The sequence below is a fragment of the Lactuca saligna genome, chromosome 8, assembly GCF_052625555.1.
Source record: "Lactuca saligna cultivar CGN05327 chromosome 8, ASM5262555v1, whole genome shotgun sequence".
Lineage (NCBI taxonomy): Eukaryota > Viridiplantae > Streptophyta > Magnoliopsida > Asterales > Asteraceae > Lactuca > Lactuca saligna.
This window is the reverse complement of record NC_136424.1, coordinates 264,345,104-264,370,398: the sequence shown is the minus strand read 5'-3', so window position 1 is coordinate 264,370,398 and position 25,295 is coordinate 264,345,104. Positions and strand designations below refer to the sequence as shown.

At 29.7% G+C, this 25,295-nt stretch overlaps 2 protein-coding genes and 1 long non-coding RNA gene across 8 annotated transcripts; 1 reads left to right on the top strand and 2 right to left on the bottom strand.

Annotated features, from left to right (window-relative positions):
- Positions 1–221: 221 nt before the first annotated feature.
- On the top strand, positions 222–989 carry LOC145011646 (uncharacterized). The gene is made up of 2 exons (XR_013664201.1): positions 222–717; positions 839–989. It is a non-coding gene; the product is annotated as an uncharacterized LOC145011646 (long non-coding RNA).
- A 7,070-nt stretch (positions 990–8,059) lies between these two features.
- On the bottom strand, positions 8,060–11,572 carry LOC145010644 (uncharacterized). The gene is made up of 7 exons (XM_078969160.1): positions 11,472–11,572; positions 10,874–11,383; positions 10,649–10,786; positions 10,444–10,580; positions 9,080–10,297; positions 8,693–8,949; positions 8,060–8,461 (listed from the first exon to the last, which is right to left on the bottom strand). The coding sequence occupies exons 1-7, from the start codon at positions 11,570–11,572 to the stop codon at positions 8,060–8,062; spliced, it is 2,763 nt and encodes a 920-aa protein (XP_078825286.1).
- A 4,674-nt stretch (positions 11,573–16,246) lies between these two features.
- On the bottom strand, positions 16,247–25,102 carry LOC145008341 (uncharacterized). 6 transcript variants are annotated; one of them, XM_078966962.1, is made up of 9 exons: positions 25,035–25,102; positions 21,621–24,412; positions 21,416–21,510; positions 21,201–21,328; positions 21,043–21,127; positions 20,693–20,828; positions 19,647–19,715; positions 19,360–19,563; positions 16,247–16,287 (listed from the first exon to the last, which is right to left on the bottom strand). In XM_078966962.1, the coding sequence occupies exons 3-8, from the start codon at positions 21,508–21,510 to the stop codon at positions 19,381–19,383; spliced, it is 696 nt and encodes a 231-aa protein (XP_078823088.1). In that variant the 5' UTR covers positions 21,621–24,412; positions 25,035–25,102; the 3' UTR covers positions 16,247–16,287; positions 19,360–19,380. The 6 variants fall into 6 exon arrangements, 5 of the variants coding, with proteins under 5 accessions (XP_078823088.1, XP_078823085.1, XP_078823089.1 ...); XR_013663364.1 differs by lacking the exon at positions 16,247–16,287 and adding an exon at positions 20,069–20,117 and having other exon boundaries at positions 19,508–19,563; XM_078966959.1 differs by lacking the exon at positions 16,247–16,287 and having other exon boundaries at positions 19,133–19,563.
- Between the last annotated feature and the right edge of the window lie 193 nt (positions 25,103–25,295).

The following is a 25,295-nucleotide window of genomic DNA, read 5'->3' as shown; positions in this document are numbered from 1 at the left end:
TTTATAAAATTAGTTTATTTTAATTTTTTAATATCTGCAGCAGTATGCAGATGTTAAAAAAACAAACACGTTTCTTATTATAGTCTGCAGCCGTTTGGTCCACCTCTTCTACTGCAGAGGGTTGCAGAGGTGATCCGCAGACTTGATGAATTTTTGCTTCAGAAAATTAAACGTAATTCTTTTTCTTCCACGTTTCCTTCACCGATGTCGTCACGCACTAATCTCTTTTGATTCTCTCCACCGCCTCATGTACTACTCATTTATCTCTTCCGATCGATTTCATCGTTTCATCATAGAAGGTCATCGCTTTATATCAAAGATCATTCCTCACCTTCTACAACGTCGCTGCATCTCGTTCTTCCATTGTTTTGCTTTCCGTATTCCATTCAACCTCCACCATCTGATGTTTTATACAGAAGTAGCCCACTTCCCTCCTTCGCTTCCTCACCGTCTTCTCTATCACTCAGTCGATTTGATTTTGTTGTTCTTCAAGTTTGTTTCTCATTACATAGTGGTTTTTGATCCAAAATAGGATCATAATGTTGTTTACTCGATTAAGTTGCTCAAGCGACAAAGGGTTGATTTTCAGATGGATCACCATTATGGGATAAACTACTTCAAGGATTGCGTATCTCACCTGTGTATTGTCTGTATATGGACAACCAGAAGAAGCAAAAGAAACGACATGGCGACTTTTGTGACCTGTGACCCAATCAGGTATATTAGCGTTTGAGTTTATTTTTTTGACATAAAACACCATCTTTTTGCCTGTGTTCTGTCAATTTCTTTTGATATTGAATTAGATAACAACTATTCATGTAACTTGGGTGATTTTTAGGAAACTTTCATGATGCATTCTGATTGCTCGATAGAATGCTTGAACCAGGTCTCTGAATTTTCTATCTAAATCTTTTTATCCAAGTTTAGATTTTTTTTTAATTGACATGTATCTCTACAAGAATCAGATAAGGATTCCAACATTTCAGATTCCATGTTGTTACCTGGCATTTCTTGGTTTTAAATTTTTGCTCGACTTACTTGCTTCCTTTTATAAGCATTTTGTGTTTAGTTCCTTTTAACTATACTTGGAGTTTGTTGCCTCTAAAGAATTCACTTACAACCTATGATTGATGGGTTTTGTAAAGTCAAAACTTTGGATGATGGTAATGTGATTTATAAAGAAATGGAGGAGAAAATGTTTGAATTCCTTCCTTAATTTCTTTTTATTGGAACTGATATATGCATAAAGCTTAATTTATTTACTTACCAAGTAGGTAAAAACATTTAATGTTTCTAATTTTTAGTGATTAGTTTAGTGTTATCTTGTCCATGTGTTTCTTTTGCTATTATGCTAGAATTTAACACAAATTTAGCAAAGGTTCATGAGATTTTTACACTTTTTTTATTAGTTGATGCTTTTTAATGTATTGATGCAGGGGTTTTCAAGATCTGACTTCGATATTCCTGTAGATATGTATGATTTTTAATTCAAATAAGATTTATTTTCTACTGACAAAACTGTCAAATTGGTCCCTGTGGTATTCAAAAAACTTTGGATAGGGTCCAAAAAGTTTTCAACTTGCATGGAAGATCCAAAATCAAGAATTTCCTTTGGTTTTGGTCCATGAAGGACTTGAAAAGACTGTTTTGCCCTTTTTATTTCTTTTTTTGTATTTTTTAAATTTTCTTTAATAATTTATTTATTAAAAATTAAAAATGAAAGAACTGGGCCCACTCCCACCCCTACTCTCTCTCTCTCTCTCTCTCTCTCTCTCTCCAGAAAGAACCCACACACACACACTCCATATACGAACACAATCCATGATGAACACACTCATCCACCATCGGTTTCACCGATAAACTCCACCGCCAGTCCACCCAACAACACCGGTTTCACCGATAAACTCCACCGCCAGTCACCGTCATCCACCACAACCCTTACCAGAAACATCCTCATCATCTCCCTCTCTTCACCAGAGTAAATCAACCCCAAATATGTCAAACATCACTACATCACTCACTCAAGAACATACAATCACTCACTCAAGAACATACAACCACCACCTCAACGCCTCAGAAGGCCCATGAGCCGCCGAGAAGAAACCCACTCGTTGGCCGTTTCCAAAACAACTGTCTCTCCGATCTACAACTCGACGAAGACGATGGTTGATCCGCCCGTCTTTCTCCTTCTCCGGAGATGTTCCAGCTCACTGATGGCGGCGACATTTAGGGGTTCCAGCTCACTGATGGCGGCGGCATTTAGGGTTTCAAGCAATCATTTGCAAATGAGGGTTTCAGATCCGTTTCCGTTTAGGGTTTCAAGCGATGACGGAGGCAACAAAGAGGGAAGATGGATGGTCGATGTATCTCCAACCTCCTGAGAATCGTCGAGCTCCATCGGTGACATATCACACCTTCAGATCCAAAGTTTTACTACTGAATGTGGGTTGATGTTATTTTTGGATTTAAAAGTGTTTTTTGTATTTTTGTTTTCTTTGTGTGTATGTATGAGAGATAAGAGAGAGGTAAAGATAGAATAAATGGTGGTGGTGGTGGCTAAGAGTGGTGGCCGACGATGGTGGATCGGTATTTGTTTATGTGTGAAAGAAGAAAGGATGAGAAGAAGAAGACAATGGAGAGAGAGAGAGAGAGAGAGAGAGAGAGAGAGAGAGAGAGAACCTGCTGGTGGGGTGGACCCAAAATATATTTTTTATTTTTCTTTTATTTATTTTTTAATTAATAAGGTATTAAAACAAATATAAAATAAAAAAAAGAAATGAGAAGGGCAAAATAGTCTTTTCAATATTTTTTGGACTAAAATTACAGGAAATTCTTGATTTTGGACCATCCATGCAAGTTAAAAACTTTTTGAACCCTATCCAAAGATTTTTGAATACCACAAGGACCAATTTGACAGTTTTGTCTTTTCTACTAAATCTATTTTTTGGGGATTTATATTGTTTAGCTTTATGCAAATAAGTGTTAATTTCTAATTTGTATTTCAAAATGTAAATCAATCAATTATGTGAAATATATTACATATTCATTGGCAGTTGAATTTGGTAAACTTTCTTGGTAATTACCTATTATTTATTTTAAGCGAGCTTCATGGGAAAGTAAAACTGGAGGGGTAAAAGAGGAAAAAGAGTTGTATGCTAAGATGATTGAAGTTTTGAAAATAGGTGTAAATGATGTCAGCTTCAGTTTTACTACAAGGATGCCAAAAAAAATTCAGATAATTCTACATTAACTTCATTCATGTGATTTTAATCCCTTTAGAAAATAGAATTGTACTTACATTTTCTCACCAATAATAATAATAATATATGACAGCTAAGTTACGATGCCTTTAACAGCACGTTTTCTTTTTCAAGAGGACTGTAAATTCAAGGAAAATAGAATGATCATGTGATGTATAATAAAAATGATTTTCTCTTTGTTACTAAAGTTAGTAAATTACTAACAAGGTATCTCTCATTTTTCCATTTTCGGATCACAAACTCGCACACCTCACGATTGTTTTTTCAAAGGTTGAATGTTGAGGTTGGATGTGTTTGCTTTGAAAAGGTTTTATAAATAGTTTGAAGCTACCACCTGTAATTGTCTTTTTTGTTATATCAAGATAGTTGATGGTGTTGATACTAACTAGCACTAAAAAATTAATGATTACATATATTTTATTATTATTTTTTTGTTTTTTTCTTACTTTAACATTGAGACGCATATAACGTACAGAAGTTTACATGTATATTTGTTGTTTGTTGAAGCTTCTAAATATATATAGTTATTTTACTTTTTTCAACCTCGTTTTTTACATTTTTAGTAAATTATTGCATATTACCTTATCAACAATTTAGTAGATAATAATGGAAATAAAAAGGTAAAATTATAATAACATTTTTTTACAGGTAGGTAAACAGTTTTTTTTTAGATTATTGTATGACCTCTATTTAATCTTGGGTTTAGCTATTTTGATCTTTATTACTTTCTTAAAGACCCTTATTAATTATTTTAATAATTACTTTAACTTTTTTCTTAAAATAAGTTAATCATTACAAAATAATTATCTTTTTATTAATTATCATTGCATAATATTAGACCCTTATAATTATTTTATATTTTACTTTAAATAAAACTAATCATTACATAATAAAATGGCTCAATATAAAGATTTGTGTATAGAAAAAAAATATTATTTTTATTAAAAAGTATTAAAATAACCATATATATTTTTTTCAAATATATAAAATAAAATATTTTAAACAAAAAAAAAAATTTAATTTATTTTTGGTTTTTTAATGCAATTTATTAAAATCATTTTTATACGTAAGCATAATAATAAATGACTTCAAATACGATATAATAATAATACTTAATTTTCATTTAAATATTTAATATCATTTTATTTTTATTTTTTGGTTTATATAAATATTAAAATATATAGAAAACGTTGATATGTTTGCATTATTATTTGATTATAAAAAAGTAAAATATATAATAAATAAAAAGTTTATAGTAATTAAATGATAAGTACGAGTTTAAAAAAAAATTAACTTTTAGTAATCATAAAAGCTATTGATATCATAAATGCACGGAATTTTATGCCTAAAAGATCATTAATGAGGAGTCCTTTAAGAAAATCTGGGGTCCAATTAGTAGGACCCTTTAATCTTTCCATTCCCTCATTAGTATTTCATTACATTCACATCTTTTTGATCATTTTTCAATGGGTTATTAGTTGGTCTAATTATGTGCTTTTGTTTACTATGCTCAAGAGATTTTAAGTACGTCAAAATTTGGTCTATTTTTCGTTTATGACTGTGGTTAAAACTGAAAAAAAAAAATTAAAAAATATTGGTTGTATTTACCATTGTTAACTGTTAGATTTCTCTACATACACGATTTGATATCTATGGAATGACAAAATTAATTCCATTCTCTTTGTTTCATGTTTTAGAAAAGCTCCGTGGATGCAAAATTATGTATCAGTCTCTGTACCACAAGAGAGAGATATTTCCCAGCTGTTTTTTTTTTCTTTTGGAATTTATTGTAGTACACTTTTATGTTTAAAATGAAAAAATAATTCATCAATTTTTTAATTTGAAAGTGGATGGGGTTACTTTGTTATCATTACTAAAGTGTTTCCCCAAATTTATTTGTTATTTATCTTCGTATGTTTTCCCAAATACAATGCTATAATAAGAAGAATTCGAAGGAGGTGAATCATGCGAAACATGGACACATTTCAGAATGACACACGCACACACCGACCCGGGTGAAGCCCGAGATACCCTGCTAGTTATATAGAGAAAAAAATAGGTGGGTCAAGTGACCCACCAAACCTTAAGATACTCGCCCCACTGCTAGGGATGAGCATAGATGGGTACCCACATCATTTTACGAGAATCGAAACCGACGGTTCTTAGAAAGTTAGAATTGGAACTGAAACCAATCTAGATGGTTCTTAAAATTTTGGAAACAGTCCCGGAACCAACCAGACCTGGTAACCCGGTTACATCAATATCTATTTATTTTTGTCAATAAAAACCTAAATTTAGTTCGGTCTAAATCGAATCAATTTGAACCAACCAAAGATAAAATCAGTCAAATATATTCTAAACCGGTCTAAATAATACCACACACATTTTTTTAATATCAAACTACAACAAGATGCTTTGGTACTGCTAAGGCTTTAAAGTAAATATTATGTTTATTTCATATTTTCTGATCGTTTGCGGAAATACATGTGTGTGTGTGTGTGTGTGTGTGTGTGTGTGTGTGTGTGTGTGTGTGTGTGTGTGTGTGTGTGTATATATATATATATATATATATATATATATATATATATATATATATACTAGTTTATAACTCGTGGGAACTACGATTATAAAATTAATTAAACTTTTATAGTAAAACTCACAACTATTAACCAATTATTTTAAATAAATTATTAATTAAAAGATTTTTTTAGTTATATAAATTTTAATCCTTGATTTAAATGAATATGTGAAATTGTATTATTTTATAATTTGTATTAGTTTTATTTTAGTTTTATTTTAATATTATTAATTTAATGCAATTAGAGTGAAAAATTTAAAATTTGAAATTTAAAATGAAGAATGAATATGGTGACAAATGGAATTCATTAATTAAGAGACTTAATAGGGTATAATAGGGTGACACATGTTAAAATGAGAATAAAACTATTCGTTTACTAGTTTATAATCCGTGAGAACCACAGTTATAAAATTAATTAAACTTTCATATAAAAAGTCAAAACTATTAATTAATTATTTTAAATAAATTATTATTTAAGAGAAATTTTTTTAGTTATATAAAATTATAATCGTTGATTTAAATAAATACATGAATTTATATTATCTTATAATATGTATTAAATTTATTTTATTTTTCAATATAATGTTATTAATTTAATACAATTAGAGTGGGAAAATTTAAAATTTAAAATTTAAATAAAATAACTAATTATTAATTTAATGTAATTAGAGTGAAAAAATTTAAATTTTGAAATTTGAAATGAATAATTAATAGGTTGACAAGTGGCATGATAATGGATATATAACATTAATGAGGTGTTTTAATTGTATGACACTTGTCCATAGGAGATTAAACATATTCTTTTATAAGAATATGGAGATATGGAGATATAGAGATTAGAATATATATATATATATATATATATATATATATATATATATATATATACACACACGGTTATAACTCGTGGACACCACGGGTGAAAATTTTATAAATAATTTTAATTTATTTATAAACTAATTATTGATAATTTTAAAAATAATTTCAATTAATTAGTACCATAATTATTGAGTGGTATTTTGTTAGTAATTTCATAATAATATAATGTTCGGTTAAAACTAAGAATTCAAAAATGTTTAAATATCCAATTAGCAATTTGTATTTGTAGATATGTTAGAAATATCATTTTGTATGATGCAATAAAATTTAAATAAAACAGAAAGATAAATTGATAGACATAATAAAAGTATACGCAGTTTTATCTATTTGTAAAAAGTAATTTAACATAACACTGGATAGTTTGTTTGTTTGTTTTCTATCAGAATCTAAAATTAATAGTTTTGAATGATTTTTTAATTTGAATTCTAGATAAAACAATATACAACTGTTCATGTGTATATGTAAGATACTTGAGAAACAAACCAACATTCTATAAAGCCTAGCATTTGCATCAATGTTATTGTTTGATATAGGTAAATTGATATAAATAACAAAATTGAACAAAGTTTTTATAAATTTCTAAAAACTTCTTTATACACAACATTAGATGTTTTATCTGATAGTCTACCATGCTTGTCTAAAATTAACAATTTTAATCACTCTCTACTTTGAACTCTAGATAAAGCAACGTACAATTGACCATGTGTAAAAACAGGATCCTTGAGAAACAATCCAACCTTCGATAAAGACTATCCTTGGCTCTTGTTAATTTTCATTGCAAAACATACAACCAATGGAGATTATCTTCTTTGGAGTTTGAACGGGATCTTGTTTTCAGAAGGAGTTAAAGACATTCTTGGAATAAATGTCCGGTTTCCAATATTACTTCCAGATATGATAACTGCCTCGATAACACGTTTGCCCAAAGATTTTATCTGTAGTTTAGTGCCATTGCATAAGCCATTTTCTGATCAGTGTTTCTCAATAACATAACTGGAACACCGGCTTTTAAAATGAGATTATGGTTTGGCAGACCTGAGACTTTAAGACCATTTAAAACATCAGGTGGGTATAAACTTGCATCAAACTGATCATGAACAAACTCAGATTGGCAAAGCTTATCTGAACTTAAATATTATTTTTGCTCTCCTGGAATCAATTTTAGCAACCGATCATTTATTTCTTGGACAACTTCATTCTTAGGAGCAAGTATTGCTCTTTCTTGAAAATAACCCGAAATGTTGAAGTCTTCAAGAATCGAAGGATATACAAAATTGATTAATGAACCAATAGGATCACATGGATCATTAATGAGAATATCTTCTGGAATATCAACAATTGCTTAACCATCATTTGGACCACCAAGATTACCTTCTCCTATGTCCAAAAGCCAATTTGAAAAACCCTTTATTCGATTAACAACAGATGGATCGCTTCCAACAGTTAACCTCATGTTTTTTGTTAATTTATGGACTTTACATTGTTGCCATAAATATGAAGAACTTAAAGAAACGTTAACAATGTTTTGTTTACTGCCACCCGGAACAACAGGTAAAATTTGTCTGAAATCACCTCCAAAAACAACCACTTTACCTCCAAATGGAATACTTGAGTTTGTAGGATCGACAAATTTTAATATATCCTTCAAAGTTCGATCTAAAGCTTCAAATGCATGCTTGTGTACCATAGGTGCTTCATCCCAAATGATCAATGAGGGTTTTCTTATTAAAATTGCAAGATCACTCTTTGGATTTATTTTACAAAAAGAATCCTTAGTAATATTTATAGGAATTATAAACCGAGAGTGTGTTGTCTTGCCTCCAGTCAATAATAATGAAGCGATCCCACTTGAAGCAACATTTAAAACAATCTCACCTTGGGATCTAATTGCTGCAGATATTGTCTTCCAAAGAAATGTCTTACCCGTTCCACTGTAACCATAAATAAAGAATACACTCCCTTATTATTTTTTAACCTTAGCCATGATATCTTGAAAAATGTTGCGTTGCTCATCGGTTAATGAAACAAAGAGCCGATCAAAGTCATTCTTCAAATTTGGTATGTCATAATCTAGCTCCTCGGCTATCAAACGATTGTTTGAAGATGAAACCGAATCAAGATCAGGGTAAGGCATCCTTCTATAGTTCTTGATACTGGAATTGTTTCGAAGTAAAATGTGTTCTATCTCAAACAAAGTCAAGTTTTTAATTTGATCTTCGTTTAGTGATAAACCTATACAAACATCACAATATTACTTACATCATATTAAAAAAGAGATTAAGTGGGATGTAAAATGTAACTGACTGCATATTGGAAATTTATATGATACAATTTTAATAATAATGTAATAAACATATAACACCTGAAGAGTTTAATCTCTTTTGTTGAGTATAAAGAATTCCATCTGAGAGGTATTCCCACGTGTTTTCCCACACAATCTCTGGCTTACACAAACTGGTGGACAATAATATTGTAGCAAATAAGAAACGTAAATAAAAACCAGATCCAGAAAGACTTGCTTCTTTAATTGCTTCGATGTATTCTTTGTCATCATCCAAAAGGCCTAAATTATAGCATGCATCTTTAAAAGAAGAACATATTTCACCATTGACCGTGCGAATATCTTCGAATGATTTTGGACCTTTCACTTTATTTAAAAGAATTCTTAAAAAATATGCTTCGCCAAGTTTAGGAGAAACCGAGTGAATTCTACCAATAGAATATCCAACTTCCCTTGGCTTCCAAGTTTGAAGGTTAGGTTTCCAAACAAACTTTATAGAAAATTCAACATATGTAAGTTTCCGTGCTTCTTTATTGGTTTCATTACACTTCATCCAAGAAATAAACATTGAAGAAGCATTTGAAGGACGGTCAAGAACATCTTCAATATCATCGTCTGCCTCATATATGACTTGTTGTTGACCAGGAAAATGAAAAGGCAGTCTAATCACAGCAAGATACCTATAATAAACATCATATTTAAAAATACGCCATGATGCTTCACATGCAGATATATATCTACAATCATAGTATTCTTTGATTTCATCGACTGCATCGTTGTTATCAGAATCATTATTGTAGTGCACCATAGCAATAGTCGCTCTATCAGGACCCTTGTTTATATATTTAAATAAATATTTTATAGATGATCCTTGATTGCACCATTCAAGATTAATGTGTGTCTGATATCTTTTCAATAGATATTTGTTGCATGGAACAACATTTATGTTATCTAAATGAACACCAGATTTTTCAACAAAATTTCCATCATTTCTTCTCCTATATAAAGGAAAACCATCTGAATCAAGTGAAGTATGATTACCGAATTGCTTTGGAATGTTTTTAGAACAATTTCTGTCCACCATGCATGGGCAATTCAAATTTTCAGCTCCACATGGGCCGTGAATGATGAACTCCCTGACAAGTGAATATAATTCTCGATCTTCATCAATATTTGGAATCTCAGTAGAAATAATCGGATCGATATATTCAAGTGTAGGAAGCTTGTAGTCAGAATGCATAAATAGACATATATAACTATGCGGCAGACCTCTTTTTTGAAATTCAGTTGTGTAAACCACTGCATGAAAAAATGTACAAACACGATAGAAGTTAGCAACTAAAGAAGATATATATATATATATATATATATATATATATATATATATATACACACACACACACACACACACACACACAAATATATTAAAGTATAATTTTAAATACCTGCTTGAACCTTGTCAAAAATTTCATTTTGTCTTAAATCTTTAATAAATGCATCCAACTTAATCTTAAATAACCTACATAATATATCCGGTCTATCTTCTGGATGAAGTGGAGTGTCCTTAAGAACCTTTGAACTTCTGTCCATTTTGGATTACACGTAAAGGTTATGAAAAAATCAGGATATCCAAACCACTTACATAGTGACATGGCATCCAAATAGTTTTGCATCATATAACGTGCACCACTGGTAAACGAAGAAGGTAAGATCACACGTTTCCCAACATTTGAAATATTTGTACTCCCACATGCTTGGTGATTATGCAGATTCTCATAAGATTCACATCTAAGAATTTTTTATTGCTTACATATGAAATATAATCGCGCACTTTCAATCATTGTATAACCATCAACTAAAAATTGTTGGAACAACCTTTTAGCATTAAGAAGTAGTGAGAACGATTGATCTCCATCTTGAATTCTGTAAGCGAAAAATTCTCTCATTGTACATGTCGGGCGTTTGCTATTACTTGAAGCTATTATACCTCTATGAAGGATGTCAACTCTATAACCATCATCTCTATATGGGAATAGTAATGGATACTGAAGAGAAAGGTAAGAAGGATGTAATTCACTGATACGCTTTAGTAATCCAGATGAGGTTTCAACAGTGATGTCCCTTTTTTCAATTGAATCACAAATGTCATCAACAATTAAAGTTGCTACCTCAAAAGAAGTTGGTAAGTTATACGTCCTTCCATCTTGTTCTCTTTTTCCGATTAATCTTAACTTCAAATTAGCACCTGGATTTTCGTGAAGACTGTCTCTTACCATCCTATAAGACTTAACCAACGCATTGTTTGGATCTAACATAACCTTCAAAAATTCTATAATCTGGAGATCATATGATATTGAACTTGATGTAGAAGCGCTCTTTGGTCCACTGAAAATATTATAAAAAATTATTTATTGTTAGTAAAAAAATTAAAATGAATTGAATTGATTTACTAAAGTTAATTGTAAAAATTTACCCAATACTTGTTGATCTATTTGAAATCTCGTTCTCCGTATCATATATGTATAACTGACAAAGTTTTGGTATAGATCCACCTATCGGTAGAAGACTTCCCATACTATGATAATGTGACAATAGTTAATTTCGGGTCAATTCAAAGTCAAACAGAGTCAACAAGTCAAACAGGACGACTCAATTAGCCCTTATATATTAGGGTTTACATTGTGTAATTACTAAAAAAACTCACTATTTTAATGAGAAAACATCATTTGGAAAATTCGGGTGTCTGAATTTCCATAGCCGTGATAATGATAAACAATGAACCAAAGCGATAAAACACTATTACACACTCATCGGGAGTGTGTAGGACACTAAAACATGGCTTAATAGGGTTTACAGACCTTGCATTGCGAAGCCGGACACTCAAAAATGTCACAAACAAAACCTCTCTAAATCGTATTCACTTTATCTCTCTCTCTCTCTCTCTCTCTCTATTTTAAATCTCTCTCAAAAGTTCCTGTAACTTTTTATAATCACTCGGGTCATCCTGACCCTTAACCGGGTCAAAAACCACTTAAAATGGGGTAAAAATGAGTAAAATAGCTCTTAGGAGCCGAAACCCCTAAGTAGCCGAAACCCTAGGAGAACCAAAACCTCCCTTCTGAACCGAGCCTCCCAAATCAGCCGAGACCGAACCACGCAGGAAGCACCGAAACCGAATCTTGCATCAGCCGAAACCACAGGGAGCCAAACCAAACCTGTCAGAGGCGAAACATGTCAGAACCAAACCTCGCTCTCGGTTCTTACCTCCCAGCCAAGACCGAACCTTGCAGACTCGGTCCCTCCCCTCGCAACTTCGGTTCCCTCCTCCTACTCTCGGTTCTTTCTTTCCCTTCTCTCGGTTCCTCTTCCAAAGCCGAACCCTACTTTCGGTTCCCCCATCCACCTTTGGCTCTAAGGTTTGGACCGAACCTTCGGCTCAAAATTCCGGAAAATTACAATTTTTGCCCGGTTTTCAATATTTTTAGCATTTTAAGCCCGTTTTTCATAATTTTAAAGCGGGATTTTCACCCAAAACTTTATTTTAACATATTAAGACCCATATATCTTAATTAATCACGTTTTTAATGCAAATCTTATCTAAGATTTAGTGATTGGAGTAATTAAGGTAGAGTGTTGACTTTCCTTTAGCTTATGACACAAGCAACCACTCACACCCACTCCTTGACCAGCCACACTCCTCCTACCATGCCTAGGTCATTTCAATGTACTTTTTTCATCATTTCCAACCTTTTCCCACGTTTTTAGAGCTAGAACGTCACTCCTCACTCCTCACTTCACTCATTTTCTCTCATTTTACCAAAGATCAAACACAACTTTCCTCTCACTTTCTCTCTCTAAAAATTCGAGATTTCAAGGCTGATCATCAAGTATTCTTCCACTTTTGGTAAGTAATATTATCATTTATATGATTACCCCACCTTCTTCTATTCAAATCATATGTTACTTACACATACTTCATCATATTTGTGTTAGATCTTCGAATATTCAAGCAATCTTCTAAGTGTTCTTGAGTTGAACACTTCCCTTCTCTAGCATCCATCCACCAAAATCACACAATGTGAGTTCATACCCCTACATTTTCATATTTTCTTAAGTTTTAGGGCGGGGGGGGGGGGGGGGGGGGGGGAATACTAGTTAAATCACCAAGAACACAACTAAATGCTTCTAACAGCTTTCATCAGAAAAGTTGGACTCCATTCACTGACTGTTTTGGTCAACTAAAACATTTTAGTTTTCAAAACTGCACAAGAAGCAAGTAGTTCAAGTTCTTATCTTTAAAATGGCTACCTGAACATTTCCATACGTTTTTTCTAAAATTTATGGTGATTTTTACAAAATTGTCTATCATTTCAAGAACCAATTTGGACCAGTCTGTGTTTATGAACGCTTTCACCTAAGTTGGAGGTCACTAAAAATCATGGGAAAATTTATGAACAAACTAGACTCACTTTCCTAACTCCCAGAATTTACGGATTCTGATTTGGACCTGTTATGAATTTTCTATAAATTTTCTAAGAACAGTAATAGAAACTGTTAATAACAGAAAAATGCTAACAATTTCATTTATAACATGTCGAGCAATGTGTATATCTTTATATGAATATGTGTTATTGAAAATAAATGACATTTTGTCTTGCTATATAGACATGCATTAGTTAATAAATGGATTTTTCTATATATATATATATATATATATATATATATATGTGTGTGTGTGTGTGTGTGTGTGTTTGTGTGTGTATGGAATATAAAAGATAACAAATTGTTATAATCAAAGTAAATCCATTTCATACAAACATTGAATAAACTATGTTAAATATAGTTTACGTACATTACCACTACTACCCTTGTTTTGATAAACTATAATAGGTATAGTTTATGATACATTACATAACACACTCATACAAAAAGGGTACATTTATACAAAAAGGGAATTTCATTACATTACACGTAAATTCGTTAATGACTTTGTGAGACATTCGCTTCACATTTACCAATAAGTCATGTATTGTAACCAGAGTCTCCTGGAGGGAGAACGTGATAGTTGTATATGGATCTATATTGGGTTTGAAAAACCCACACCTTAACTGCATGCAACAGTTAGGCCGACAGGTCTTGGGTGACAAATGTCATAACATTTCCAACACCTGAAGAACGTCGTTTCAGGCCAACTAGGTCATAACATGGTTATAATAACTCACATAAAGTATTAACAAACATAGGAATTTACGGGAATTTCATTAAAATTAAAAGAGTTTATGCCGATTTAAACTTGCATTATTTACTATAAGTAAGAAAGGTTACTTATACATTTTGGTCTCTGGATATAAGACTACATTACACATTTTATGGAAAATATTGGATTTTTTTTTGGAACAAACATGACATTTATGAGAGAAAGGATTTTATCAAGTTAAAAAAAAAAGCTTATGAACTTACCAACCTTTGACTTGACACTTTTTCAAACAACTTGTATTCTCAGGAAATCACTAAACAGGTAACCAAGTGCATTTTGAGGATGGGACGTTAGGGTGTCAACATTTGATATTTTGTCAACATATTGTAATTGATTTGGAAACATGTAATTCATACAATGATGCAACTCTTTCAATTATATATATGTTGGTTTTGTTTGCTTGAATTACTATTGCCATTGTGGTTATGATACTATACATGAAGTCCTCCACCCCCGGACGTTTCCACCATCATTAGTTTGGGGGTGTGACATATAATTTTGACACTAAGTCTAAATATGTATGGTGCGTTGCCCGTGTTGATGGATGAATCAACTTTTCCTCCCATGGATGTAAATGAAAATATTGAATTGTAACGCCGAATGTTCTTCATAAAGTGTTTGCTTTTAGAATCTATGGAACGGTAAAGATTTTTGTAAGATGACGGTACTTCTTTTAAAGGTGGTAGTTCAACTTTGCCGTAACCACAACATAACGAATAAGATGTATTCCCGTTTGTTTGTTTTTTTTTTTTTTTTTTTTTTTTTTTTTTGCCTCTAAGCGATCATCTTTCCATAGTTTTGCATCACAAATTTGACATATGACAATATGGTCTCCATGATCCAAGTAATCTGTTGAATCCCATAAATAAATTAAAAATAATGAATATAATTAAAAATATTAAATAAATATATTAAATTTTCTATATTTATGATCACCTTGTGAAGTGCCACGAAAAACATCTTCAATAATATGGTCATCATTAATTTCTTCATCTAATGTCAAGTCAATCATAGGTATGCGGATATGTGTGTAGTCTTCCTTTTTAATTGATGTTTTCCTTTTAGTAACTTGATTGATGAAGATTTTTGAGTGATGGTTGAACGATCGGTAGACATCATACCAATACCAAACAATGGATTATCATTGTTAATAGATAGCGGTGTTTGAATGTTATTATGAAAAATATAATTTCCTGAAAAAATAAAAATACAAATTATAACGTTAGAAATTTTTATAAATTATATATCTGGGAAACATATATTTTAGAATCTGTCTATAAAGAAATGAATATCATTTGAAATGTTAGATAAAGGAGTTCTAACATTTATATCCGTAGACTGAGAATGAATAGTTGTATGTTGATATGCAAATGATTTGATTGAGTTTAGATTTTCCTTATCTGATGACGTTTCTGTAAATGACTACGACGATTGTAGACATTTATTATGTAATGAAAAAAAAAATATTGTTAGTAATAAAACCATAAAATTAATTATAAAAAAACAATTAAACTTTAGAATTTAGCAATTTGATATAATTTATATAGTTCAAAAAGAATTATAAAATAAAAGAATAACAATATCGTTATTTGATATGTAAGAAACATTTGTAATATGTAATTTTTGATGGGTAGATGCGTTAGAATTTACTTTGGATTTTTTATTATTCAAATACAACTTTCTAATTTTTCTGATCTCTTTAGCGTTTGTAGAAGTTGTAGTGTTAATTGAACCTGTAAAATGATAGTAAATAATTTAAGAACAATTTTTTATATAAAATTAAATATATTATATTTTATAAAAATTTATTTATTTTTAAAATAATTATGAACAATAGATTAAAAATAAATAAATAAAATATATCAAATATTTAAAACAAAGTAAGAAAATTACCGTATTGGCTAAAATGAGTAGCATGTGCAATAGATATACGTTGAGACGATTCCGCGGTATAGTTATTCTTAGATTTTTTATTATCCAAGTATAACTTTCTCTTTCTTCTTCTTTCTATAGCATATGTAGCATCCATATTCTTCTTTGATATATAATAAAATCAATAAAGTTAACTTATAAAAATTAATAATTTTAAAATAACTATTACAAATGATTGGAAACTTATGTAATCCATATAAACTTCAATTAAGAAATTGAATAATAATAACAAACAAAAGATAGTTATAAATCATAATGCGAAACTTATGTTATATGACAATACAATTGGAAAAACATAATATATTTATCGATCATAAAAGTGGTTTTTTTTTTTATGTTAGAGAAAGTGATAACGTATTCTTTATCATTGTTCATGCTCGATTTTGATAATACAATGGAAATTCCACACGCGCACACACACACACACACACACACACACATATATATATATATATATATATATATATATATATATATATATATATATATATTGAAAATTCCATTACAGCTAATGTTTTCAAATGTTTAAGATATCCGGGTTGACATTTAAAACCATGTTTATGCATAAAGTAAATCAAATACATGAGAAATTAAATATACTTAATTTTAACCATTTAAAAAATTATTCATAATTTTTGATTTATAATAAAACCCACCTAAAATTTATCACTATTCCCCAAACTTTTCCCTTTCCCTTACACACACGATCAAACAAAAAACTCAGCCCTAGAATTTTGATTACATACACATTTCCACAGCTACCGTTCGATTTCTTAAAGGTTGTGAACGTTTATCCATGTATATCGATAAAGGAAGATACTAATATACCACCGATTAGAAATGTGAAGTGAAGAAAATCTTACATTGAGTAATCCCGCTTTCGAACTCAGAGATTGTTGAACACAACATTGGGGTTTGAAGAAAGCAAGATTCAAGGTAAGAGATGATCAACTGATGGTTAATCTTAGTTTTTTTTTTAACAGAAAATAGATTATTGAAATTTGAGTGTTTGTTTAAACATTTGGATTTTGAAATTGCTAAATTTTAGACAAAATCTCGTTAATGATTATTTAGGGGATCATATGAGTAAATAAAACAATTATTTTATTTGATATACCCTCTAAGTTATATAAGTTTTGTATCATTGTATAGTAAGGTTTTCAATTTTATGTATAATACAGATAGTCCATATCTGATCCATATTTAAGTTGTGATCAAGAATCGATATTTTGGTGGATCACTGTGTTTCAAGATACTTATATTAGTTTAAATCATTGTTCATTTTTATCAAACTTTATCTTTTTGCATACCTTTAATCCCTATTTCAATTAAAATCGCTTATTTTTTACTACTGCTTTATTATCTTGCAGGCCAATAAAAATGGTATGTGACAATTTGCAGAAATCCATATAAGTTATATTAGATTGCAATATACCATAGTCAAGGGCAACGAACATTAAAATGTAATAAACTTAAAAAGTGAGTTATTTTATGCACCAATCCATGTCTAATTGTCTAATGGTGTATTTCTGCTATTGATAATTATTTATTATCTATATATATCACATTAGGTATAATACTATTGAAGTATTTATAATACAGATGATTAGTTAATTAGATTAAAAGGTTAGGAAGGGAAAGATTCCAAACTCCATTATTGAAAAAGGAATGACTTTCCTTTTTTGCTTTCAAGTAGCCAGTTGGAAAAGTGGACACTGCTCAGCTTATTTGACAACAAAGTGTATTAGTAATATGATTCAAATGATTGATTGGTGATATAGTTTATTAAAACTCTTATTACTTGATGTATAAGTGCATGAATAGATGTTTATTTAGGATTTTATGCAGAAGGGTTAAAATGAAAAATAACAATGCTACTTTTATTAATTAGATTTGTTTATCATTAGTTATATTGCCTAAAACATAGCAATCTATACAATTAATTTATATGTTAAATTCAATTATTTGTATAAGCACATTTTCATTGAATATCGAAACCCTTAGGGGCTATTTGATTTGCATAATATTTTAGAATGTATTGAATCTGTTAATACACAATTGTTCATTAAAAGATGGCAACCCTAAGATGATATTTAGTTGAGATAAAAAATTTGTGTTTTTTTATTTATATTTCTTATTATTTAACATATCTTTTAATCAACATATGTAATACACAATATTTAGTATTTTATAACCAATCTTTTTAAATTGACAGGTAGGTGGTATGTGTAGCCTAGACAAATGATAATTGGACAAAAATGGTAATGCACTTATATTGATTAGTTTTTTAAGGTATCGTACCTTTATTTATTCCTATTATAACATTCTACTATCAAAAAATTGTTGTTTACACTTTTATAGCAATATATATTAATTTTGCTCTTAAACCACTAAATCAGTTTCTCTGACTCCCAGAGGAATAATTGGTTCCAAAATAAGCATTGTATTTTGAAATGTGCTATAGGTAGCAATATATATTAACTAACAAAATTAATAATTTATTGTTTTCTTTAGATATGGAAGAATCTATAGCCGTGGGTACCATTCTTGAAATGTGGTCAACTAACAAAACCTCAATCTTTCAATGTTTTACTTCAAGTAAGAATAATGTGATTGAAATTTTTTGTATTTGTTTTGTTTTTGTAAATATTTGATTTGTGAAATTTGAATTGTGTTATTTCGTCCTCCTGTAAAGCTGGAAATATCAATGAATAAACAACTTGTAATCAACCAGAATTAAGATCTTCAATCAATCTCATTCTGAAGCATAATCACAATCACAGACTGGGCTACTTTAGAATAGGAATCAGAAACACCCAGATTCAAAGTCAAATGTAAACAACTGCTACAAATAGATGTCTAAATAATATATGTTTGAAAATTAAAATGTGGTGTATGTTAAGTAAAAAATTATTCCAAGATCATAAGTGAATTAAATAACAAAATTATTTCTAAATCATAAATTCACATTCATAATAATATATTATGAATATAGGTTGAACATACTACTAAAAAAACAATTATCCCCAACAAATGTTTGAAAATTCTAAAACAAAACGTGAAAGTACTTAATGAAAAGTAAAATGCATAATTATTGTCTATAAATCATAATCCAATACCTAACGAAACTTAAACTTAAAATAAAAAGCTAGCCACTTTTTTCCAACTTTACCTTCACAATCTGGTTAATGCGTCATTCTGACGATATTTTTGGAGTTTTTGATGATGATAAATTTTCATTCAACTCCAGATCAAACACTTCTTCCAGATTTCTCTTCAAAACAGTTGGTGTATTGAAACCCTTCATGGGACTTGTTGCTGAGTTTTTATCAACAGTGGAAGGTATTATGTTGCCGTCTGTCCCAGAAATTGCATCCTAAAAATTTTTGTACTTAATTAATTTATAATCTGAACTTATATTTATAAAATAATTATATGCTATTATAAAGTGTATATAACCTTCAAAATCCTATTATCTTGTGATTCAGAATTGGCTTCACCAATATCAAATGATTGTGAATTACCTACCTGCATAATAAAAAATAAAAAATATGAACACATATAATAATAATAATAATAATAATAATAATAATAGTAATAATAATAATAATAGTAATTATAGTAATACATAATATAATAATAATAATAATAATAATAATAATAATAATAATAATAATAATAATAATAAATCTCTTTAAAAGAATAGTAAAAATATTAACCATAATAATAATAAATAAATTAATGAGTTGTGAAATAGTAAACTTATTTTCGAGTTCTTCAATCAACTTTTCATCATCACTGACTCTACATATACCGTATTTGTTGTTTTTTTTTCAAGACATTGAAGCAACTGATTGATATTTTAAAAGCTAACTTCACACCTTTCAGTACATTTATCTCTCCGGGATAAAGTTGAGTACTAAAACCAAGCTACAATAAAAAAAAGTAAAAAAAATTTAGTTAAACTAAATATATTAAGTAAATGTATCATTTAATTTTAATCAAGGAAGACGACCTTGATTGTTTTTTTAAACAAATCATGGGCTGATTTTTTTTTCAAAAGATACTTTCCATCTCTTTCAAACATGGTTAAGGTAAGAGTACCAATATTGTCTTGCACACGTATCGGAATCATATATCTATCAAAAAGGAAATTCCAAAATATATTTATTACAATATAAAATATAATATAGGTTTTAATGATTAAGGAGGAAAATAATAACCTCGGAAGAACTGTAGTTTTGTTTTTTGTTTAATCCTTATTATGACATTCATAACCAGTTAATCATTCATCATCAAGTTGGTCTTCTGTACCAGGAGGCCAAATTGCTTTGTACTTGTAATTTATACATGCCAAATAATGTCATGGTTCATTTTGTAAAATTCCCTTTATAGTGCCCACGATAATGAAAGTATTTTTCTGTATATTAATTTTATTTTGAATATGCAATATACGTAACAAAAAAGTAGGTTTATAAATATTATAAAATATATAAAAACCACACCTCCACAGGTTCTGAAACATCAACAATTGTCTTCAACTGAAACTTAACCATGAAATCATCATGTTCAGAAACTTTATTAGACTTCATAAGTGTGAATGTATTTGTGGATGAATCAGGGCGATCATCTCCATCCAAACTGTTTGTTAAAAAAAATTAACTAATATTAGTCACATAAAAATTAATTGCAGAAATTTGAATGAAATAAAGAAAAGTAAATAATATTAATCACATAAAAGATAAATATAGAAATTAGAATGAAATAACACAAATAACTAATATTAATCACATATAACTAATATTAGTGACATAAAAGTTAATCGGAGAAATTAGAATGATATAACATAAAATACCTTTTCTTAAAAACATTGATTTCATCAATGTATGTGTTAATGAACAGCCTCGACACTGAAAAATATGTGTTACCTGTGGGACGATCTATAAAAAAGATTTTAATAAGTGTTCATTTAATGATTGAAAAAATAATTAATAACAAAATACTATAGTATACCTCTCCAAATACTAAGTTTCGCAAATTGAATGATAACGATGATACGAAGATTGTGTGGATTGTTATCAAGAAACCCTTGCATTTTGTAAGCAAAATCACCCCACAAATGGACACTTAGTTGCAAACCACTGCCAAATAAAAGTTTTAAATTAAATGAAATTATAATTAGATAATCTAATATCCATAAAAATAAAATAAAATATAAAATAACAAACTTTGCATCTTGGATTTGGATGTTGAGTCTGTGTTTTTTGATATCATTATTGTCTCTCCCCCATCTCACCAATTGCAACGACCAATCCAATAACATCTATGAACATAAAAAAAGATGAGTTAAATTTTGTTATGATTTTAAAAACCTGATATACTATTCAAACCATAAAATTGACAATAATTAATCTATAACAAATTGCAACTAACCGATAGCGGTGTTTTTAGGATGGGTCAATGAGATAATAGACTCTTAATCAACAAATTCAAAACCAAATGCAAGTCCAGAAAAGTCATGACACTCCGTAAGAACACTGTTATGGATAAAAGTAAGTTAATGATGTTGTCGAGTTAAAGTAAAACCACCCATCCTTTCAGATGCAAAACTTGGACATTGTATGTAAAATGCCAAGCCATCTTTTAGAATGTTTTTGAATCGATAGATGTTTTTTCTTAATACGTTTGCTTGGATCTTGGTACCCTAAAAGACGTATGATATATAAAATTATAATCAAATCATATTAAATTTTGAATGTGTAATGAATATATAGTGTTAAGTTGTAAAATACTTGTTCATCCATTAAGATTAATTCAATCGAGAAAATTTCATCCTTGTTATAGAATGAAAAAAAGGTTCCATAGGTTTATCACTTTAACTTTGATAGTCGAATCATCTTTAAGTATATCCAAATCCGAAATTAAAGTAACATTTGGCTGTGCCATTGCTCTGCACAGAAAAATCAACATATATAAAATGACACGGATCAAAAAAGCAATGTAAAATAAGTTGAACTAATTATCAAAGAACAACCAAGCTGATAACCTAATGTAAAATGACTGGAAATCAAAATGTAGTAAAAAAAAAGTAATGAAATGAAATTCAAAATAATGAATATACACATCAAGTAAAATCTATAACCATACTCTTTTAGTTATGTTATACAATTTGTTGCTGAATAACCATACTCTTTTAGTTCTGTTTTACAGTTTATAAAAAAAAGACAAAAATTATATATAATTCTGTTATATAATTTGTTGCTGAAATCAAAGTAACATTTAGCTGTGACATTGCTCTGCACAGAAAAATCAGCATATATAAAATGAAACGGATGGAAAAACAAATGTAAAATAAGTTGAACTAATTATCAAAGAACAACCAAGCTGATAACCTAATGTAAAATGACAGGAAATCAAAATACAGTAAAAAAAGTAATGAAATGAAATTCAAAATAACGAATATATAGATAAAGTAAAATCTATAACCATACTCTTTTAGTTGTGTTATACAATTTGTTGCTGAAAAACCATAATCTTTTAGTTATGTTATACAATTTATCAAAAAAAGACAAATTATATATAATTCTGTTATATAATCTGTTGCTGAATAAAAGTTGTCAAAAAAGACAAAAATTATATATAATCCTCTTGTATAATTTGTTGCTGAATAAAAGTTGTCGTGAGACTGTTCACGTAACAATAACCAATTCGTTTATCCACTCATAAAATGCATAGTTATCATGGTTTTCGTGTAGCATTAGAGTAGATAGCAACTGTCATGTGAAACAGTGAAAGCAGTGAAGGGATTGAATGAAATGTAATATCAAATTATTGAAACATATTGTGTAAACATATAATAAAAAATAACAACTTTTAAAATTGTACCTTCATTGCGTGCAAACATAGCAAGAATGACAGTCAATTAATTGATGTAAACATATGTTCAAGAAACAAAGGCAAATAAACGAATTACATTCTAAACACAAAGACAGAAAAAAAAAAGAGAAAAAGAAAGATTGAAATTACAGAAATAGATGTGCAGGTTGATGTTAAAAGGAAAAAATAATAGGAATGAGTGTTTTACTAACCTTTGCAAATCGGTAGAGCAGAGCAGTTAAGAAACTCAAACTTGAGGGCAAAGCAGTAGAAGATTATGGGCAATTCGATGGGTTAATATAAATATGCAGAGAGTAATGAAGCACAAAAATTTCATTAGTTGCAGAAAAGTATTTTATTTTGCCGATTTTATTCTTGATTTTTATGGATTTGATTAGTGGATAATTGTTTCAAATTAAATCTTTGACTACAATTTCGTTTTCTCTTTTTTTTTTTTTGCAAAGATTTGGGTTGATTTGATTCCTGATTTACGGGATATGATAATATCGATTGTTATTTTTTGAATTTCAAAATATATGCTGTAAAACAAATAACCATAAATTTACCAAAAATATAGGATTAATATCTTTGATTCATGTTTTTATATACAGGTAATTGAGTTGAATTTTAGGAGCTGATGTATCGATCTTTAATATCTTCTGTTTTTACATGCAGGTAAATGAACTAAATTTTAGGAGGTGATGTATCTATATTTGCTATAAAGGATAAAGGATGGGCGGGAAATTTTGCATAAGAGATTCCTGGTTAACCCACGTGGCAAGGAGGAGGTGCATAAGAGGGACACATGTTATGCAAAGTACTCCTTTATTATATATACTAGGTTATAACCCGTGGAAACCACGGATGAAAAATGAAAAAAAAATACAAATAAATCATATGGTTACTTCCAATTTGATATTCATAAAGAGATTCACCTGAGATACAAAATGAAATAACAATAAAACATCATTGGTCCATACCAGCTGCATAAACCTTGATGATCAAATCAAATATTTTTTAGTTACAAAACCAACTACCATCAAGTTAGTCCACACCTCTGACTTGATGTGACATCCCCAAAAATCACGGCCAGAAAAGACCGATTTTGTTTATGCTTTATAAAAATCAGAGTACTTCATTTTATAAAAATGTTGCGGAATTTGTTCCCAGAAAAACATGGTAAATACGTTATTAAAACATTTTCGATGAAACGTATTTATTTCATTTTAAAACGTTTGGGATGTCATCGTTAATACAGAAACATAAGCATAAACAGAACTTACAATTATTTACACTAGTGATCTACATCTCTTTAAATCTCTCAGTGTATTGTGACTTCATATCAACACCTGTGATAAAAATAAACTGAGTGGGTCGGGTTGGGAAACCTGGTGAGCACATAGGGTTTTCAACCCACAATAATATAATTATTTTTTTTAAACATCAAACAATCAACCCAATTACCCATTCCCGTTATCCTCACATTACGTCCCTAAAACATCTAACACAAGGGACCTAGTCAAAGGACTATCATTGGGATGGAGTATATCTGGTGAGCACACAGTTCACACAGTTCGAATAAACACACAGTTCGAATAAACACACAGTTCGGTTAAACACAAAGTTCAAATAAACACCTACAGGTTGCGAGCCTGTTAGTGTTCCACTGGACTATCTAGAATAGTCCGTGGTCGTCATCTATACTCCGCTAGATGACTAGATCATCAAGAACATCTATAACGAGGCATCTCATTATTTCATTTTATCACACAGCAACTAATACATCTACCCATGTCTTACCCAACACATTCTGTAGATATAAAATACATATACAGTTTAAATCATTGAAAACATGTATAAAACGTTCATCCAGCATAGATAGCAAGTATACAGATAATATACACACACAGCACGTAATTTATATAAAATACTTCATATCTATGTGTAAGCTGAAAGTAACTATGCACTCACTTGAAAAGGTGGTGATTCCGAACTCAGACAGCGCTTCGCTTCTTAAATAGAATTTTCTTCGACGAAACCTAGTATTATTACCACTAGAGTTTAGTTTATTATTCGCCGAGACTAATTAATAGTCTAGCTATTATTATTATTATATAAGCGTAAAAAAAATACTTATATAACCCATAATAATAGCCCAAGTATTTATTATAAGTTCATAATAACAATACTAATTTTAAATATAAGCTATATTAAAATAAGGTAAGCATAACT

Bases quoted from the DNA above. Each gene is read 5' to 3' on its own strand.
- LOC145008341 (XM_078966962.1), bottom strand. From the start codon at position 21,510: ATGTTATTGGATTGGTCGTTGCAATTGGTGAGATGGGGGAGAGACAAT. The intron at 21,329-21,415 runs GTTTGTTATTTT...TTTATTTGGCAG, and splicing joins ATCCAAATCCAAGATGCAAA to TGGTTTGCAACTAAGTGTCC. The intron at 21,128-21,200 runs GTATACTATAGT...TCTTTTTTATAG, and splicing joins GAAACTTAGTATTTGGAGAG to ATCGTCCCACAGGTAACACA.
- LOC145010644 (XM_078969160.1), bottom strand. From the start codon at position 11,572: ATGGGAAGTCTTCTACCGATAGGTGGATCTATACCAAAACTTTGTCAG. The intron at 10,581-10,648 runs GTCACTATGTAA...CAAAATGGACAG, and splicing joins CAAAACTATTTGGATGCCAT to AAGTTCAAAGGTTCTTAAGG. The intron at 8,462-8,692 runs GTTAAAAAATAA...ATAAATCCAAAG, and splicing joins TTCAAGATATCATGGCTAAG to AGTGATCTTGCAATTTTAAT.